The sequence below is a fragment of the Ammodytes marinus genome (genome assembly GCF_949987685.1).
Source record: "Ammodytes marinus genome assembly, chromosome: 1".
Classification (NCBI taxonomy): Eukaryota; Metazoa; Chordata; class Actinopteri; order Uranoscopiformes; family Ammodytidae; genus Ammodytes; species Ammodytes marinus.
Window position 1 is genome coordinate 1,599,217 of NC_137230.1, and position 22,443 is coordinate 1,621,659.

A 22,443-nucleotide genomic window follows, 5' to 3' on the forward strand; every position below is an offset into this window, starting at 1 on the left:
CAACTTGCACAGTCAAATACAACACTCAAAAAGGTGGGCCTTAGCTTCTCTCTCTCTCACACTCACTCACTCACTCACTCACACACACACACACACACACACACACACACACACACACACACACACACACACACACACACACACACACACACACACACACACACACACACACACACACACACACACACACACACACACGTTGGCCCAATCCCAAATGACTCCCTAGGCACTCCCACTCCGTGAGCAAGTGTGACTCGCTGTGGAGTCACACTCGCGGCTGTGAAGTGCCACTCGATCATTAAGGGCGAGGGTATAACAACGGTGCGGCTTTGGCACCCTCGCCTTTGCCAGACGGAAACAGGAAGAAGACACTAGTTTGTTAAGTCTTTATTTCTCACCCTAAAATAGAATTCCACCACATTTATATTGGACCTGAAACACTCTTTACATTCATATTCAGCTATGCATGTAAGAGTAAAATGTAGTATTGAATAAAAACAAACTCACTCCCATGCTTTTTTGGCTGCATAATTTATTTGTTGTTAAACATTTTCTAACTGCATATTCTTAATTTTACCAGCTCAGTCTGTAGTGGAGAAAATGGGTGGGTGTTTGATCCGCTGTTTAATTATCCTTTTAGTTTACATGCACAGCAGCATACAAAACCAGGGAAAAGAACAATAGTCTGCTAAAGCATGTATTCCACTTGTCATGATATGCCATTACGACCGGCGAATCGCGGCAGTTAATTAGCGTGCATAAATTATAATGCACTGCAAGGGCGGTCATAAATAAGAAAAGTCATGCGCTCCAGCTGACTGACGTCACCGCCGCTATTACTACCCCTCATCGGCTGTAACAGAAACACAAATCTTACTAACAATTTAAGGAAATAATAATCACTGTCCCTTATTAACTTGTGGGCATTTTCTTCATCTGCTTCGTTTTTATCTTTTTCCACGCCTTGAAAATACACTAACGGTAGACAAGTGGCATAATCAAATCAACAAGTGTAAAACAACATGTTCGTTCCGATATTGTAGGCTACCCTCCGGTTCCGTCATTTAGGGCTATGCATAAAAATAATCAATAAAATGTCTGTTTGAGGTAAGAGTAGCTATGTTTCATTTATAATTCGGGAAACAAACTCCATGGAACTCTCATTTGTAAGTTGGCTCTTCCATTCCGGACATAATTGATTGGCGGTCACCTGTGTCAAACGTAGGGCTGAGCCAACGTCGATGCAGACTCGATGATCGAGGGCTTTATCACCCACTTACACTCGAGGCTCGATGGTTTGGGACGACACTCAATATGGCGGGCCTTCCCCGCGAACGCGCAAACGGAGGGATAGTGGATAAGGTTAGGGTGTAGGGGGTGGATCTAGATTGGGCCTCTCTCTGTCTCTTTCTCTCTCCATGGTGTCAATCATAGATAGTATAATAAATGGATAGAGCAGCATGGCCGACCTCAGTTCACCGAGGAGTATCCCTTCTGTCTTGGCGTGTGCGCGCCGCCATTTTGCAAGAGTTTGACTCCGCCTCACTTCCTCGTACCAAAAAAGGGCATGTAGTGACGTTGGGGGGAGGGAGATACTCCCGTCTAGCTGAAGTAACGTGACGTACACCGAGTTAGCAACATTTAGCACGACTGCCAGGAGCTAGGCTAACAGCACTCGCTCTACTAGTTAGCCTACCGGTAGACGAGCTCAGCCTCAGTCACGTAATTCCCTGCCTCCAGTTTGGTCCAACAACTCCAACAGAGCTGAACATATTCTCAATATCACCTCCGAGCACATTAAAAAGCTCATAGCTGAAACAAATGTCTTCTAGTGTTGACTAAGGGCTGAACAAGCTGATCTCAATGTATTTGTAATAATATTAATTTTATTTTGGTCTCTAGACTGAAAATGTTATAGTAACATAATAGGCTACATGACAAAGGAGGACACATTCAATCTATAAACAGATGAGAACACTAATTTAATAGCCTATGATTTTGAATATACATATATTATATAAAATATTTAGAGCAGGTTTTTATGTTAAGGTGCAACAGTTGAATTAAATTATTAAATACACTTTCTATCGCTTCTATACAGCCACCGTTGAAAGCATCCTCACCTCATCCATCAGTCTGATTTGGCAGCCTCGACTCACTCTCCCGGAAGAAATTACAGCGCATCAACAGAGCATCCAAAATTATTGGCACCCCCCTACCATCCCTTGAATTACTATCCCGCAAACTGACACTACACAGAGCCCGCAAGATCATCTCTGATCCCACTCACCCTGCACACTATGCCTTCCAGCTACTTCTGTGAGGTGTTACAGGACAATTGCCTCCAAAACAACCCGGTTCAAAAACAGTTTTATTCCCACTGCAATTAACATTCTAAAATCTGAACGCTGAGGATTAAGCATGGCCCTTTTGTATTATGTAATGTGCCTGTCTGTATCTATGTCTAATGTTCAATGTTAAGTTGGAACCTGTACCAAGGAGCTGTACTGAAAACAAATTCCACCAGCCTGGATGTGTGGTCATTAAAAGTATCATCATCATCATATCAGAGAATTGACTCTTTTACAAGTCACCAATTAAAATATCACTTGAGTAAAAGTAGAACATTATGTTATATTAAAAGTACTTATGAAAATGATTTTGCTGGTATAAGGAAGACTCAAAGATGACCCAGGTAAAGATTAAACAGTGTAGAAGGAAATATTCACATCCTTTACTGAAGTAAAAGTACAAATACCAAACTGTTAAATTACTCTGTTACAAGTAAAAGTTTTGCATTGAAATTTTAACAGGAGAAGCTATATGAAACATTCTTGGCATATTTTCATTAAAAATTACACTAAAATAGTCAAAAGATAATACATTTGGGTCTGTTAAGTTATCAATTAATAATATTATGTTTTTTTTATATAATCAGGGCTATGTAATGTTGTAAAACACTTTACTTAAGTTAGGAACAAATCCCACAAAAAAAAACTTTAAAGATTTTCTACAGAGCAGGAATACTTCTACAAGGACGGACAGTGCAGAACAAGATATATCACAAAATATCACAATCAATGACAATTATCACAAGCAGATAAGATGAGGATAGTCTGAATGTAGGTTGACTTCAGCTTGCTGCCAGATGAAGGGCCACACCGTTGCTCTTTCACCGTGGAGATCAGGGAGAACAGAGGCACACATTCATTCCTCCATGTTAACCTGGAAGAGGACAGAGAGACAACCACTGAGTCAAACAATACAGAAAGAGTCAGATAAAAGTAATGCACTAGGCCAGTGGTATTCACTATTTTTTTCAGGAGAGCCGCACTGACAGGACAAAGTCAGCAGGAGAGCCATTTTTGCCGCAAAGTATCAAAAGCTATAAATCCAGTCATACATAAGCATGCCTGCTTATTAATATGTAATTCTTGAGCCAGTGTTTCCCACAGTATTTTGTGAAACTGAGGGAACCCAGTCCTTAGGGGGGTCCGGGGGCATGCTCCCCCGGAAGAAAATTTGGTACCTTTTAACCCAGAATGCATCAATCTGGTGCACTTTTGGAGGAAAATTAAGAGTTGTGTGACTGTGTACTATTATCTGGAATAATTTGGAGACACTGGGTCACATAACATCAAAGCTATTGAAGAATAAATTATTATCCTACTTTTTATTCAAATATTTGTTAAAACAAATTTATGAATGACATATTATCAATCAAAATGGGTGTGTTCATATAATACCCCCCCTGGAATAAATTTTTTTTACCTTTCAAAAGGTAAATTCATCAATCTGGTGCACTATGAGAGGAAAATTAAGAGGCTAATTCAACTGTGTCCTATGTGAGCTGTTTAGCAGCCTATTATTTTTCTGGAATAATTCAGAGACATTGGGAACCCTGCCTGATCAAAGTGAACATACAATATGCAGTTTAGCCAAAACACTTCATTTTCCTCGTTTGTGGAGTTTTTCATCTGTCCACCTGGTGCCCAACTGGTTATGAATAGACATCTATCAATGTACCAGTAACCAGCATGAAATGTTGAAATCGCATCCAAGCTAGCATTGTTGCGGTACCGTGCGTGTGGTTGCCAGGTTGTTAAGTGTTCTCCAATTTAAATGTCCAACTTAGCGATATGAAACGAGATCTATTTTTTTGCAAATGATTTAATATATTCCATGTTTGTGAGCATGCCTGTGATAGACGGTATGCATAACATATTTTTATTGACCGTGAGTTAGTTTTTTCCCCCACAGCCCAATCTATCCAAGAGCACATTCTCCCTTGTAATGCATGAAAACCGCAAATCTGGCAACCCCGCTGTCAGTCAGCGTACGGCTGAGCAAGTTTAAATATATTATTTTCTAGTCTGTATTTCCACCTTGTAATGCCGTTGTTGACTTATTATTTTATTACTTATTTGTATGAGAGCAGCCACGTTAGTTTAACAGGTTTGATGTTATAGATCTGCTTGTTTTTAATGGTTTTATGAAATATCTGTATTAACTGCATGATCATATCACAGTATGTTTTTATTGCCATGCGAGCCGCACATAGAAGCTTGGCGAGCCGCATGCGGCTCGCGAGCCGCGCTATGAGTAACGCTGCACTAGGCAATCAATAATTTTTTTCCAAAAATAACGTTTGGAATAAAGGAAGAAACAGCAAAAATTGTATATTTCTTTTGAGTTAATGCAGATGTAAATATGCATATATATTTACATCTGCATTAACTCACACAGTATGATAACCGCCATAATATCCACGGATAACACAGCTAGGGAAACACAGTCACAATTGTATATTTAATTTGAGTTTATACGACTGTTAACCATCGTTTTATCCGCGGAACGGAGCCGGTTTTACGAATGCACATAGCCCCTTCATCTATAAACATTATTGAGCGCAAACTTGTGAGCATATATTTTGTCACAAAAGTGTTCCTACGCCATAGGTTTAACCCATAGCTAGTAAAAGGTTTAACTGGACCGATCAGCCCAACTTTTGTTTCTGAACCGATACCATTACGTGCCCAGGTCTGACCATAGACTGTGTTTAGCAGCATGGAGCCTTGAACAAACCTCGGGCCCGGGCAGAGACACACCGGCTCCACATGCATGCAGCCAACATGATTTATGATATGATTTAAACCGATATTCCACACGTATTCAACACAGTACCATGCCCATAAACTGTAAAACAGCGACCCTCACGGTCCAAACACCGCCCGAACCCTCCCCCGGTGCTCAAGTCATGGTAGTGGCTACTGGCTATTTATTTAGCTGGCATAAGAGAGCTAACACTGTCACTGTGACACTTGCGAAACTAACATCTTTTAATTTGTTCTATAGGCTACAGTGTACGGTTGTAACATAACAATAATAATTGTAAATACAGTGTTACTCACCGAAAAAACTGGCAACCACAGTCCTTAATCCATCTTTGGTACAGTTTACCAAAGAACAAGACGGCTTGGCCCCAAGCAGCACACGAATGGAGGAATGAACGCACTGCTGTCTACTGAGTTAGCATGCTAACCCTTACAACTAGCCTTCGAGGTTGAGTGAGGGACAGAGGCTAGCTGTCAATCAAGAGGCCGCGCCCCTAAAATTCATATATTTTAACCTCCAATAGAATAAAAACTAGCCTGCTAGAAAAAAATTCACCCCCCTCAGAGTTGTCATGGAGATATGAACTAAACATACAGACTAGAATGGTTTTTCAATCCAGGCCTGAAATAGGTTTAATAATGCTGTGAAAACGGCATGTTTAACATTGGAGTCAATGAGAGATGGCTGTCTTCTGCATACAGCCCCCAGCCCTCACTTCCTTATTGGATGCTGGTAAAAATCGCTGAGGTTGGGGCTTGGTGTCAATGCATGGAGAAAAGCCCAGGTGAGCTTCCCGCCCCTTTTTAAAGATTCTGGCCCTCTGGGTCCTAGTGCCAAACTGAATACAAACCTTCCAAACTATGTAATGTTAATGGCAAGAGCACTCTGACACCTGTCCTGGTGGGAGGTAATATGAACAAAATGCAGACTTTCCCCTGCTGTGTCCCATTCACGTAGGAGACGGACAGGAGCAATATCATTGGCGTATCTAAGTTAGCCAAAATTCGAGTCTTGGATTCTGAATTAATTGGTGTACACCGAATATAATAGAGGAGATATAATTGTACCTGTGTTTAGAATGGTTAATTCTGACATGTTACCATTCAAGCCTTTGCTGGAGTATATGTGGTAGTACCAAGCCCCAACCTCAGCGATTTTTACCAGCATCCAATAAGGAAGTGACCACAACTGTAGTAACCGGAAGTGCCACTAGGGGGGTCAATCTCTCATTGACTCACTTGTTAAACAGGCTGTTTTCAAAGTCTTATTAAACCTATTTACAGCCTGGTCCACAAAACCATTTTAGTCTGTATGCTTAGGTCATATCTCCATGACAACACTGAGGGGGGTGAATTTTTTCGGACCACACTAGTTTTTATTTTATCGGAGGTTAAAATGTATTTGCGCAATCTCTTGAGTGACAGCTCTCCGCCCGTTGTCCCTCACTTTGCATCAGCGGTGGGGAAGTCATCAATTATAAAACCCAGGTATTATAAGACATAACCACCTGTATTGCACTACCCTCCAGAGTGATCACAGAGGGGACATTTTGTGGTCTAGCTCTAGAACTAGCAAACAACATGAGTTTGGTCTTATCTGCATTTAGAACAAGTTTCAGCTGATGAAGGCTATTTTGGACAATAATAAAAGCATTCTGCAAGTTTTCAATAGCCTGTTTAAGAGTTGGTGCGATGGTGTCATCAGCATAAAAAAGGAAATTAGCATCCAACACGTTTTTATCAATATTATTAATGTAAATGGTGAATAAAAGTGGGCCTAGTACAGAACCTTGTGGTACACCCTCTTTCTGGCTCATGTCCATCTGTTAGATTATAGCTTCACAGTGCAAACTCAACTCACAGCTCGATCCAAGAGAGCTGGATCGACTGGTTGAGTCTACTGGGTCTGCAACACGTTCATTCACCAATCAGAAGCTTTAGACCGCCCCCTGACTTTTGATGACTGAAGTTGACAGATGTATTTTGTTCTCTGCAGCAAGTTACGTCGAGGATAAATACAAGTATAAAATGCACTGCAAGAAATGATTGATGTGCTTCAATTGACACGTCTTTAGATAGATTGTTATTCTACATGGACATCAGTGTTTTACACTCAACAAAAATATAAACGCAACACTTTTGTTTTTGCTCCCATTTTTCACGAGATGGACTTAAAGATCTAAAATTCATTCCAGATACACAATTGTACCATTTCTCTCAAACATTGTTCACAAATCTGTCTAAATTTGTGATAGTGAGCACTTCTGCTTTGCTGAGATAATCCATCCCACCTCACAGGTGTGCCACATCAAGATGCTGATCTGACATCATGATTAGTGCACAGGTGTGCCTTAGACTGTCCACAATAAAAGGCCACTCTGAAATGTGCATTTTTTTGCTTTATTGGGGGTCTGGGGACTCAGAACCAGTCAGTATCTGGTGTGACCACCATTTGCCTCATGCAGTGCAACACATCTTCTTCGCATAGAGTTTATCAGATTGTCAATTGTGGCCTGTGGAATGTTGGTCCACTCCTCTTCAATGGCTGTGCGAAGTTGCTGGAGACGGCTTATGGTGGAGAAATGAACATTCAATGCACGAGCAACAGATCTGGTTGACATTCCTGCTGTCAGCATGCCAATTGCACGCTCCCTGAATGCTTGTGGCATCTGTGGCATTTTGCTGTGAGACAAAACTGCACATTTCAGGGTGGCCTTTTATTGTGGACAGTCTAAGGCACACCTGTGCACTAATCATGATGTCAGATCAGCATCTTGATGTGGCACACCTGTGAGGTGGGATGGATTATCTCAGCAAAGCAGAAGTGCTCACTATCACAAATTTAGACAGATTTGTGAACAATGTTTGAGAGAAATGGTACAATTGTGTATCTGGAATGAATTTTAGATCTTTAAGTCCATCTCATGAAAAATGGGAGCAAAAACAAAAGTGTTGTGTTTATATTTTTGTTGAGTGCTGGTTCTCAACACCTGTCCACAGGAAGCTATTTGCTGCTTCTATGCTTTTGAACCTTTACTTCATTTATACTGAAATATACTTCAGTAAGGGCCTTTTATTCATTAAAATAATACTAATAGTTTACTATTAACATTTCACAAAAATATTTCAGAAAGGCTTTTTATTCATCAATAGCATACTATTAGTTCACTGTTTTTTATTTTACCTTTATTTATGCAGATAAATCCTATTTTTATTTATTTTTATTTTCAAAGGAGATCTGTTAAATATACATACCCTATACATTTAGCATACTGTCATTACAATAAAAAATAAATACAATTAACATATTTTTAATACACTCATAGCATTATAACATGTAGCCTATGTTAATGTTATACATGTAAATGGTGTAATAAAATGTGCAATACTCTTACATATTTTCAGATAATTCCTTTTATTGCACAGGTTTTGTTACACAAATAGAGAAAATAAAAATAATCCTTTTAGGAAGAATACAGTAGGGGAGAACGGGGTAAGTAGGCACACTTTTTACTCTAGTGAGAATTGCTCATCACCAAAACATCTGTCAATAGCCATTCCTACATTAAATTGAAGCTTAAGGTGTTGGCTAGAAATGTGTGTCTCTCTTTTTTTCCAACTTATTGTAATGAAGAAGTAATTTACCATCAAAGACACTCTGACACATTGTGACAACCAACCCCATCAAGGGGTCGGTTGTCACACACTATGGGGTTGTTTGTCACAATGTTATCTTAATGGGAAAAATCTTAAAAAGAAGGCAAGGAGGCAGAACCAAATTTGAATGTTTAATTGCATTGTCAAGTTGACAAATAGGCCTACATAACGTTCTGTAGCCTTGGCAGCTGGTCTAGTTTGGGATGTACTGGGTTGTTTTGATTGTGTTGCCCTTTTTTCTTTTGCTTGCTAGCTGCCTTTTCCTGCTCTATTCTTTCCTTCTCTGGGGTGTCAGTGAGGATACAGCTTGACAATTTATTTCGTTATTGGGTTCCTTTTCTGGCTGCAGCCTTGAGATAACATGTGACAACCAACCCCCCAAAAAATTTGACGACCAACCCCAACTTGAATTTCGTGCTAGCATCAAGGCCAACAACCATCTGACAACTAATTAGCTTGCTAACCACAATCTAAACTATAGTTTACCCTTCACACTTTCTGAGGGTAACAAGTGTTTTGTTATAAACCCATTGTGTAAAAGCCTAGAAGAAAAATACTGAGAAGCAAAATATTTTGAATTTGACATGAAAAACACAAAACATCCTCTCACCTGAAATGCAGCTGTCTTCCTCCAAGGAAGTCTATGTATGTGACCTCTGATCCCAATTCTGGACCTTTTTTATATCAACATTTCAGAGCTAGCGCGCTCTGGTGGCGAGATATAACGAATGTGACATCCAACCCATGTGACAAATTACCCCGTTCTCCCCTACTTTTAATCAGGGGTGAGCAGAGTTAAAAACCACAATACGGAATTAAAAGGTACCAACATTTATTACAATAAAATACATCCTAAAAGAGCAATTGTGTAACTGAAATGTATAATGTATTATAAAAAAAAATAGTTTACTATGCCCTATCTGGTTGCAGAGAGAAGGGTTGTATCAGGAGATGAATAATGTAGAAAAATGTGTAGTTTTCTTAATAAAAAAAAGTGAATCCTCGGTGGGTAAAACATACATTGGTGAGTTACCCTTATATTATGGTTACATTTTAGGAATGTATATGATGAATGCACTCTTATGAAACTATAATTGCTTTTTATCAATTTAAATGTTTTTGTTCTTAAAATTAAAAAAAGATAACATTTGAATTTTAAGGTAACTTTAACACAATTTTTCTCATTAAGAAATACACTCTAATATAACACTTGTCAGAGCTATACTTAAGCACATTTAGAAATACACTCAAAGCACACTTTTTATGACTATATTAAGTGAAGCAAACAAAAAACTTTACTTTTTTTAAATATATTTATACAACACTTAAAGCAGCTCCGAGTAACATTTAAATATCTTTTAAACAGCCTCATGTTTCCTCTGATAATCATAAATTACCTTTAACAGCAAACGAGATCAGTGCAAAGAAAGACGTTTTTATATCGTTTTTATTACTGCGTTTGGTCTGGTCGCACAACCCAGTCCGATTTTCGGTTCACGCGTGCATGCTCTATGGTCACATATTCGTATTGGTCGCAGATTTCAGTGTGGTGCAGCAACGCGATTTGAGAAGCCTATCCCTCCTGGTGAGGGAAGGGGAGCAGGAGCCTTGTTTGAGACAGTTATTTGTCGTCATAATGACTGATAACGGGGCTGAACCATCAAAGAAAAAAAAGAAAATGCAATAAAGAAAAGCTAAAAGGGAGAGTGATAGGCGGGCGGGAGGGCGTTGCCAAGCAACGTATACACAATTTCACGGGAGCGAACTAGACTGCAGTGTTTACGGTAGCCTACTAAAACAAAGTTTGCTTTGCCTCACCAGCATTATCAGATGACCATTATTCATCTGAAATAGTCATTATTTACAACAACATAAACACATTACCTCATCGTGATCCATACTAACTGCCATCTCTCGTTCATTCGCTTTGTGTGAGAACACGGAATCTTTCAGCTCTGAGAGGTGACACTGCATCAACTCATTGCAATCAGGTGTGTGTAGCACTGACTGGCATTAGTTGATGCTGTGTCACTAACCACTCTCACAGAGCCGAAAAGAGTCAGGTGCCCTCACACTTTCAACACACGGACATGCACTATATTGCCTGATCATTTGAATCTCGCACGCCCGGCACAAGCTAGAAAACAGCTTCACAACAGCTGGCGTCGTAAAAATACTACCGCTTTTGTCCAAAGGGGACGCCAACGTGCAATGTTACTCGTAGTGGCTTTAAAGATACGTATACAAATCATACTTTAACTTTGCTTTAGAAATAGAATAGTGCATTGAAGCACATATGAAGCACAAAAAAGTACATAAGGGTATTGATATACTTGGACAAACTTTTAACAGACTTCATACACTTCAAATATACTTTTAGTATAAAAATACACAATTATTTTACTTGGGAATACTACTCTGTAATATATCTGTACTTTTTGGTAAAGATATAGCCATACTACTAGAGGAATTCCAATCAGAAGGCAGGATTTGTGGCTAAAACACATTGTTGAATTTGACCTATGATTAATTTCACTAAATCCAACCGAAAAAAAAATGGGGATTTCTTTATTTGGCTTCCTCGGAACCACAATAATCTAGACATAACAATCTCGGGTAGGAGGGAGTGGCAGGATCTGAAATAACTTTCAGAATTAGTGATATGGGTTGCGTTCCGAATCGCATACTCTTTCTTTTTTCTATTCTACATACTACATCCGACGATAAAAAGAATCTAGTTAGGATGCAGTAGGCATACTATTGGGACATACTTTTCTCTCTTATTTCATCATAACATTGCGCCTTGATCTTGCCTCTTGCTTTTATATCCGTCGCATCCCTGTTTGTTTTCATATGGAGGCTTCGTCGATGTTACGTCACTTCACGTGCGCACTGGATTGTGGGTCAGAATCGCCCAAATAGGATGCACTTTTCAACACTAACAATCTTGGCCGCATGAAGTAGGACATCCGGGTACTTCTAACCATCCTAAATCTGGCCACAAGAATCGGGACATCCTAAATCTTTTTTCTACATAGGGGGGCTCAGAACCAATCATTGAAATTTGATTGCATGGTAGCTGCTGCTGTGTGTGTGTGTGTGTGTGTGTGTGTGTGTGTGTGTGTGTGTGTGTGTGTGTGTGTGTGTGTGTGTGTGTGTGTGTGTGTGTGTGTGCGTGTGTGTGTGTGTGTGTGTGTGTGTGTGAATGAGTCAATGAGTCAATTAGTGGCAAAACTGAAGTTTGATCAAAAGCCTTAGGATTTCTGATAGGCAGCAGCCTCTGCCATCAGTGTGTGAGTGTGTGTGTGAATAGGTGGATGTGACGGCAGTGTAAAGCGTTTTGAGTGGTCAAGTAAGAATAGAAAAATGCTTCATAAGTACAGTCAATTTACCATTTACCATTGTAATATATCTGAGGTCAGCTGGTTTCCAACATATTTCCAGGCGATACTAATTACCAAATATGTGTTCTGATAAATGTGTAATCACAACTGCCAAATTTAAAAAGGCTTGAGTAATTAGCGAAAATGTAGTGAGCAGCAATGTAGAGGGTATATTGTTTACTGCAACCCATTGTGTGTGAGTTCAATGCCTTTCAGCATTCATGATTGCTCTCAGATTGAAGTCCTTTCAATGTGACCTCTTATTGCCAAGAATGGTTGCAAAATACTGGAAGAGATTGCTGAACTTGCATTATCTTGTCAACATTGGACTTTTTTTTAGGATGAAATGTTTCCACACACAACACATGCAGTCATGTATGATATTTTCTTTTTGCCTGTCCTGCTTCCAGCCAATGAAACACCTCTATGCGAATGACAGCTCACCCCTGAGTCCACGGCTAGGCCCATGCTTCTCTGATGGACAGCGATGTGTTGACTATGTGCTGGCATACCACATCCAGAAACCCAACAGCATCAGGCGCCCATCGTCCAGATTCGCAGAAACCAACTTCATCCGTCGTCTCCGGCGCAGCATGAGTATGAGGAGCAGCAGAGCCCCACTGCAGCCAAAGGAAGACCCAGAGATCGCAGCCCAGGACCAGCCCAGCGACTACCATGAGGATGACAAGCGCTTCAGGAGGGAGGAGTTTGAAGAAAACCTGCTGGAGACCGGCCTTGAGCTAGAGAAGGATGAAGGGGTGAGAAGGCTGATTGATTGATTGATTGATTGATTGATTGATTGATTGATTGAATTTATTTCAGACATCAAAACAATACAAAAACAAAATGAAAAGCATGAAAATACAATAAACAAATGTTTAAATTACTTCACAAAAAGAAAAAAGAAAACAAATGACATATATTGATATGATATGCCTGAAAAGGAGTAGGAAGAAAATCCGTGTACCTTCCGTTCAATCCATATCCGTTTGGAAATCAAAACACGAAAAACGAAAAAAACTGTCTGATTTCATTTTTTTATAATTTGTTTAATTAAAAAAAAGGACTGTTTATTCAAAATATTCCTGTAAAACATGAATTGATTGCCATTTCTTATTTTTTATTTTCCATGTCGCCCTTTACATACGAAAATGAGAAAGGAGACAAATATTAATCAGCAGGTTAAACTGTGTCCCGCTGCCACAATGCCACGAGCTTTGCGCGGCCAGCGCCGTGATGGCTCGGACCCATAGACTGTTTTCTGACCGTGGCTATCTCCGTCTTTTAAATAGGCTAAAGCCTCTTGTCGGTAGTGGAAACGCATGGCAGATCTAGTAGGGTAACCCTGCCGAACTGTGCCGAACCGAACTGTGCTGCTCAGAGGAAACGAGGAATGATCTAAACAGCGACAGACATACAGCTGTTGATCCATATCAAAACGGGACAAACCACCAAATGTTTAATCTTTATTGAGAGGGGAAACATATTTTGGCTGGCTGCCAAAGGCCGCTATGTCATTGTCTGTCATATGCTACCATCAAGAGCCTTATTTTACAAAAAGCTCAATTCCGATAGCCTATAAACGTGGAAAAAATATAGCCTAGACAAGTGTCTTCTTTCCTCGACACACACACACACACACACACACACACACACACACACACACACACACACACACACACACACACACGCCCCCTTAAACTGGGCGATTGCCCACCTTGACTCGGCAAGTGAAGTGAAGACAGGGAAAAAAGAGAGACGACGATCGCCTCGGACGCAATTTTCACTCGTGGACCTAACCAATAAATGTTTTTTCATATGCAGCTGTCTGCACTGGGGCTCATGCCTCAGCTGATCACGAGTATCAATAACATTATCAATAATGTAGAATGTGTCCCTCAGTTCCCAGTGCGATGCTGACGTCCGCACGTAATCGGTGATTATGAATGAAGAGTAAAACAAACATTTATCATATGATTATGAGACCCAAGGCAATTGCCTACCTTTGCGCAATGGTTAAGTTCGCCTCTGGGCGCGCACACACACACACACACACACACGTGCGCATGCACTTCTTTCACTAAATTGAAACATGTATTTTTCAAAATCAACATTTAGGCCATTATTCTCATATTTGATATCCTGGTCATGAATTGTGATTAAAAATAGATAAAAACGTGTTTTAGTATAATATATAATGTAGATGAGAGGATGATTATTTAAAAAACAGGTCACTTTTCGTTTTTCGTGTTTTGATTTCCTAACGGATATGGATTGAACGGAAGGTACACGGATTGAAGAAGTATAAACTTATTTAATCCTACCCATTTTCCATAGTTAAAACAATAATATTTATTATATTAGCGTCTTGTATTCCTTATAATCTCTATACAATCTATCTATACAATTGGTGATACTATATTTGATATTTACAATTCATATATAGGGGAGAGTGGCCTAAGTTGTGCCACTTTTTACTCAAAGTGATTTTAAAGTGAGGCCTTGACAGTTATGTATCCAACTCAAATATGTACATATATTTCAGGATGTTGTGCATCCCTGGCAATAAAAACTTTGGATCTGGAATAAACTGTTTAAGAAATATAGCTTTCGGGAAAAAAGTTGTCTTGTGGCACAACTTGCCCCCGGTGTGGTGTAAGTTGTGCCACAAGAGAGAATACCATGGGGTAAATTGTGCCATTGATATATATCTCATAAACTGTAATGCAAGACAAATCCATAAGACAATTACTTATTTAAGGTTTATTTAAAGTAAATTAAGTAAATATTTTACAAAGATTGAAGGTCAATTTTCTTAAACAAGGCCTAGCAGATCTAGGTGGTTTTGCCTGCAAAGCTCACAATGACAAAGTCACCATTATCATTTTTCTGGTCATCTGAACTCTCATCAGTGGTGTCGTTAAGTGGAATGGAGATGTCAGTCTCTTCTGAGCTACTGTAGACAATCACTTTATTTTTGGTGACCAGCGTATACAGCCATGCCACTGGCACAACTCTCAGAAATGTACTTCGCACTAGTTGCTCCGTGCTTGTGACTGCCACCTGACAAATGTGATTTCCCCCTCCCTTTCTGCCTTTAAATCAAGGCTCAAAACCCATCTGTACACCCTGGTTTTTCCTCCCCATTAACTACAATCATATGAAAAAGTTTGGGAACCCCTCTCAGCCGGCATTATAATTGACTCTGCTTTCACAAAAAAAAAAGATAAAAGTGGTAAGTCTTTAATTTACCAGGAACAGCTAAGTACTGGGATGTTTTCCAAACAAAGATTTTTTGAAAAGCAGTATTTGTTTGTATGAAATAAAATAAAATGTGAAAAACTGGCTGTGCAAAAATATGGGTACCCTTGTGGTTTTGTTGATTTTAATGCCTGTAACAGCATGTAAAACTGATGACTTTAAACGCAAAGTTGGTTGGATTATGTTGTTAAGCCTTGAACCTCATAGAATTGTCTGTTTAATCATGAGAAAATGTATTTTAGGTGCCTAAATGCAAGTTTCACTTCTCCTTGACTCTCTGCTGAAGTGAGACAGAATGGGATCATCAAAACAGCTCCCAAAAGATCTTAAAAACAAAGATTATTCATTGTCATGGTTTAGGGGAAGGCTACAAGAAGCTTTCCCAAAGGTTTCAATTGTCAATTTCTACTGTAAGGAACGTTGTCAGGGAATGGAAGGACACAGGCACAGTTGCAGTTAAACCCAGGTCTAGCAGACCAAGAAAAGTACAAGAGCGGCATATGCGGCGGATTGTGAGAATGGTTGCACACAACCCAAAGATCACCTCCAAAGACCTGCAAGAACATCTGGCTGCAGATTGTGTATCTGTACATGGTTCTACAATTCAATGCAATTTGCACCAAAACATCTGTATGGCCGGGTGATGAGAAGGAAGCCCTTTCTGCGCCCACGCCACAGATACAGTTGCATGGAGTATGCAAAAGCTCATTTAGACAAGCCAGCTTCATATTGGAAGAAAATGCTTTGGACTGATGAGACAAAAATTAAGTTATTTGGTCTTTATAAAAAGCAGATGTTTTGGTGCAAATTGCGCTGAATTGTTGACCGATGTACAGATACACAATCTGCAGCCAGATGTTCTTGCAGGTCTTTGGAGGTGATCTGTGGGTTGTGTGCAACCATTCTCACAATCCTCCACCTATGCCGCTCCTGTTTTTTTCTTGGTCTGCCATGCCTGGGTTTAACTGCCACTATGCCTGTGTCCTTCCATTTCCTGACAACGTTCCCTACAGTCGAAATTGACAATTGAAACCTTTGGGAAAGCTTCTTGTAGCCTTCCCCTAAACCATGACAATGAACAATCTTTGTTTTTCAGATCTTTTGGGAGCTGTTTTGATGATCCCATTCTGTTTCACTTCAGCAGAGAGTCAAAGAGAAGTGCAACTTGCATTTAGGCACCTAAAATAAATTTTCTCATGATTAAACAGACAATTATATGAGGTTCAAGGCTTAACAACATAATCCAACCAACTGTGTGTTTAAAGTCATCAGTTGTACATGCTGTTACAGGCATTAAAATCAACAAAACCACAACGGTTCCTATATTTTTGCACAGCCAGTTTTTCACATTTTATTTTATTTCATACAACCAAATACTGCTTTTCAAAAAATCTTTGTTTGGAAAACATCCCAGTACTTAGCTGTTCCTGGTAAATTAAAGACATACCACTTTTATCTTTTTTTTTGTGAAAGCAGAGTCAATTATAATGCCGGCTGAGAGGGGTTCCCAAACTTTTTCATATGACTGTGTCTTACCTCTGCACTACTATCTTTGTTTATATTTGTGGATGTATGGGCTTTATGTCTTTTATTTTTGTTATTGTTATTTTACCTTCATTGTTTACCTACTGAATGCACTATGTACAGCACTTTGGACAGTGCAAACTGTCATAAATGTGCTTTTATAAATACATTTTACTTACTTACTTATTTATAACTCACCTAGGCCCTTTGGCACAAATCACCCCAACCCCAGAATTTTGGATAATAGGCATGATGCAGCAGTTTAGGGCTGACATCGTGCTAACTATATAGACTCAAAGTGTAGCATACTAAAGCACTAAAACGTGTCAAATGTTTTCAAACTTCAGACACAATAATCAAAAAACCTTGATCATGGAAATTTTACTTTGAAAGGCAAAAAAGTTTTTTTTTTAGCTTAAATGTGCTTTAATCTTATTCCTTGTGTCTCCCTTCTTAACAGGATGAGTCAAATGGATGGCTCTTCTTAAATATGTGGTCACATTTTCAATTTCTTCCACGGTTTTCTAGAAACAAGGGGTGGCACAACTTCCCCAACGGCACAACTTAGGCCACTCTCCCCTATATACAACTTGATATACTATGATTTTTTATATTTTATATATTTATACAAGCTCACAGTAGAACAACTAAAGAGCTGAATTTGATGCAGTATTTTGACAAGTGACCAATAAGTTGCTGTTGCTATCCCTCTCAAGCTTTCCATTCTAGCATTACATATATGCAGCTTACAGTGATAAAGAGGGAAAATACTTTTAAAATTATGTCTCCTGCTGAAAGACTGAGGCTAAAGCTGCCCGAGCCAGCCCTCACCAACTGATATTACCAGGACATGTATATGGAAGAAGCAGTAGTATTGTATTACATGATATGAATGCTTTGAGAATGAGCACAAATTTATGTTTGACCTCTATTGTAACTTGTGCTCTCATTACAAATACTGTTGATAGATTCAACATTTCAAATGAAGTGTAATTTCCCACATTGAACTTTATATATTACTATAAAAATACATACATACATACATTGTTAATGCTAGAGGTTCAAAGACGTCCCTTTATATCAGGTTACAAATTTACTAAAACCCTTAGAAGTTCCAGTTACTCATATTTAATATCCAGAATTAATAACAGTGAAAAACAAATGAAAATCAAGTTTGCAATTTTCCAGTGCGTGTCTACAGAGCCACTGAAAGGCACAATTGATATGTTTATTTGTTTGAAGGTGATTTAAGCGATTTATTGATGTTATAAGTGTTAAATCGCTCTTTATTCATACAGTGATCACTGTGCGTTTCATAAAGCCGATCTCTCAGTCACTCGCTCTGCATGTAATCGGCAAGTAAACTTTTCGGGGATCACACTACTGATAACCAATCAGAAGAGAGAACGCTACAAACTGGCCCCTGTTTCACTGCCGGTACACGTGCAGAGCGACAGATCGGTAAATGTGTATGCGCCTACAATGGCGGAGCAGGTAAAAATCCTTCCCAATGTCTGTTTTGATGGTTTTTATCATGGTGTTATCTGAACCTTTAATAACCAGCTGAGTGGATGGTAGTGTACTGTACAATTTAATAATGTAATAAAATACACATCAAACATGTTTAGATCTTAATTAAAAAAGAACAGACTGATTTAAGTTGATTATTTAAATTTCATTTAACCAATATTGATACTGGTAATCTCATTGAGACACTGGGCCCCCTTCTCAATAGAAACCTGTTTTATGTAACTGAAATGCTTCTTTAAGTTAATCCACATCTTTATTATAATTATTTTTATCTGATTTTTTCAACAAGCCCCAAACGGAAATAAATAAATAATTTGCAACAAGAACTAACTGACACAAATAGAACGTGCTTTCAAAATAAATAAATCAGAAACGCCACGTGTCACAACCACCAATGCATGGTACACAGTGCATCAGTCAAAGAATACAAGTCAAAACATGTTACAGAACAACCATCTCTCCTGTAGGCTACTGACGCACAGCATACAACTCAATATAAAGGTGACATAACATCAAGAATTTAGGTACAGACAATGGGGAAGAGATATAAAACCAAGACATGAAAATAAGTAAATCTATGAATAAAACAAAGTAGCAAATCACTAAAGACCACTTTGCCCTAAGAGGTGATCATTTGAACCGTCAAGTTCCAGCCCTTCATCTGAAGGAAGCCTTTTTAGGGCATTACAAAATTAAATAAATAGCTGCCATTTTGTAACAAAGTTATAGCTGGAACCCCTTAAAGAGTACTTAACTTTCTCAAGCTTGTGCTAGTTCTCAGCCCTCGTGTCGTTCATATAGGCGGCCACCTTACACATCGTGAACATGCTCTACATTCAGATTAATAAACCTATTTTTATTACATATCATTCTTTTTTTATTAACATGAGTTATTTAGTGTCTGTACCACTGAACAGATTTCTGTCAGGTTGAAATGTAATTATGCGGCTGCACGCGATCGTTACTGTTCACTTGTGTGATCCCAAAGTCACAGACGAGCCTCGTTAAGAAGAAATTATGTAATAATTTAAACTGTGATCACTTGAGGAAAATGGATCTGGTAATAAATCAATCAGGCTCTACAATGGAAACTTCAACCTAAATTGTCCAACCCGGTATCACGCCGAGGCATGTAATAGACACGCATGGACCGGCGTGTCTATTACACGCCTTGCCTGACCAGGGCGTGTGAGTTACACGCGGCCCCCCGCCCGTCTAAATGAACGGAGGAATAGCACCAACAGGGGCCGACATGTTCTCCCTGGAATAGCACCAACAGGGGCCGACATGTTCTCCCAGCATTTCAATACTATCCAGCTGCAGCCCCGCAGACAAACACCCTGGCGTGGGTGGTTAGGGTTAGGGCAAGGGGACAGGGAGAGGTTAGAATATAGATAGAACATTGACGGAACACCGCGGCGGCCATCTTGACTACGGGACGTGCGCGACCGCGGCGGCCATCTTGACTACGGGAGGTGCGCGTGTAACTCACACGCCCTGGTCAGGCAAGGCGTGTAATAGACACGCCGGTCCATGCGTGTCTATCTCACGCCTCGGCGTGAGATCGGGTTGAATTGTCTGACGTTAAAGTCTTTCACTCCCCATTTAAACGAAGCGACAGTCTGCACAGTATTTTAGCTTGCCAACATATTATACAGCAAATATAAAACACTGTCAGCAATGCTGTGCCGCGCCAATACTTTTGCTGCTGCTGATATGCGTAACTTTTAAAAATACTCTATTGCTTCTCATATGGAAGCGTAATGATTCTCTTGAAAAAACATGCCCCGTTTTTTTTTTGAATTGCAACAATTAGGTGATTAGATCAGAGTTATGAGATAATATCCCCGTTAATTCATCTCCATACTATAAACTCATCCGTTAATATTTGTTACTCTAGTGGGAGGAGCGGAGAAGTTTTTTTTTCTTTTTTTTGGGGAAGTGGAGAAGTGGGAGGATCAAGCATTTGTTTCTCCTGTTACCATGGTGAATCATGTTATCAGCGATCCATTGACGATGGCTTTTACGCACACGCTCCACCCAGAGTGAACACGCTCAGAGTTGATTAACCCAACGCTGATCACCAGAGGCCTGTTTCAGGTAGCAGGGTTTACAAACTCTGAGTTTTATCCTGTGCTCTGAGTTGGTCAACTCTGGGTTATCGGTTTTAGAAAAGTGGATCAGCGTTGGGTCAATCAACTCTGAGCGTGTTCACTCTGGGTTGAGCACGTGCGTAAAAGCCATCGTCAATGGATCGCTGATAACATGATTCACCATGGAAACAGGAGAAACAAATGCTTGATCTTCCCACTTCTCCACTTAAAAAAGAAAAAAAACTTCTCCGCTCCTCCCACTAGAGTTAAAATATTAACGAATGAGCTTATGGTGTGAAGAAGACTTAACAGTTTATTTCAATCGGGAGTGAAAGACATTAACGTCAGACAAATTAGGTGACAGTTTCCATTGTAGAGCCTGATCCATTTTCCTCAAGTGATCACAGTTTAAATGATTATATAATCTCTATATTCATATTAGGCTATTGAACGAGGCTCTTCTGTGACTTTGGGATCTCACAAGTGAACAGTAACGATCGTGTGCAACCGCAGAATTACATTTCTACTTGACAGAAATCTGTTCAGTGGCACAGTCGTTAAAAAACTCCTGTTAATAAAAAAAATAATGAGATACATACAATACAATGGGTTTATTAATCTGGATGTAGAGCATGTCACGATGTGTAAGGTGGCCGCCTATATGAACGACACGAGGGCTGAGAACTATGCTACTGATCAGATAAATGATCGGTCACACTCAGAGTTCATTAACCCGACATGATAAAAAAATCCTGCTGGAGATTTCTATGGAGTGATTTTGCTTTAAACTGTGACAGTGACACTCTTTCTTCAGTCGGAGCTGCAGCGTAAAGTGAAAGCAAACTCAGGGTAGGTCTAACCACCTCCCGAGCAGGTTAGACCCATGGCGTATGTTGCCGCAGAAACTGACTCTGAGGTGCGCTGAACCTGCTTCTTGAAACGGAAAACCCAGAGTTTCCACTAAAACAGAGTGAAAAAACTCTGAGTTTTGAATTGGTTTTCATGTATTTCTGTATCCAGACAGGTCAGTGTGCCGAGCTGAAGGATGTTGAGTGAGTCTGGCAGTGTATAAGTGGTTTTACATAACAGCAGAGGCTACAGAGACTAGCTCATATGCACCAATACAGATCTAGAAGGTAGTTTGTGCTGTGAAGTGGATACAGAGGATTTTCTGAGGACTCTAATAACAGTGCATTATGAAACAGAAAAGCAACATGCCCTTCTGTTCCTTCCCATCAAACAACCACACATGTATTGTTTATTGAGAAGGCTCAAACTTTGGGGATGCACACTGTCTGTCTGCAGTGGGTTGATATATAATATACAGTATACTCTATATACAGTATATATATTAAATAACCAAACCTGTGTTGTATTTCAGAGTAAGATCCCTGGAATTGGCTTCTTGAAGATCCATGCTCCTTGGAACGTTTTGTGCCGAGAGGCTGAGTTCATGAAGCTCAAGATGCCAACAAAAAAGGTAATCAATCAATTAGTAAATAGTTCATTTGTCAAATGCTTATTTCCTTGCTCGAACGCTGACTGAACTGGCTCACAGAGCTGCAGGACATTTATGTAGTTCTATAAAACCCCAATGAAGCAGCTTTTATCATACGTTGGGTGATATTTTCATAGAAATCAAATTTTATTGCAATAACTTGAATAACCATCAACATTTTTTTTGCCATAAAGCACAATATCTTCTGTGTTTACAAGGGGAGATTATGCATCACTAACCTTATAATGTAATAACTTAATCCATCATTAATTGTCAAATCTGGAGGTATCTGATGTTTGCAAAAAACATCCAAAAATAAGAACCACATTGTTTGTGCTCAATTAACAACACATTAATTGTTTTGAACAATATCCTTTGAGTAG

General features: G+C 39.5%; 1 protein-coding gene across 2 annotated transcripts in view; it reads left to right on the forward strand.

Annotated features, from left to right (window-relative positions):
• ano1a (anoctamin 1, calcium activated chloride channel a) overlaps nucleotides 1–22,443 on the forward strand; it is a 97,311-nt gene that overhangs the window by 16,663 nt on the left and 58,205 nt on the right. For both annotated transcript variants that reach the window (XM_080032429.1, XM_080032428.1), the window contains exons 3-4: nucleotides 12,565–12,912; nucleotides 21,944–22,042. In XM_080032429.1, coding sequence (XP_079888555.1) covers nucleotides 12,565–12,912; nucleotides 21,944–22,042 — 447 coding nt within the window. The remainder of the gene's footprint in view (nucleotides 1–12,564; nucleotides 12,913–21,943; nucleotides 22,043–22,443) is intronic.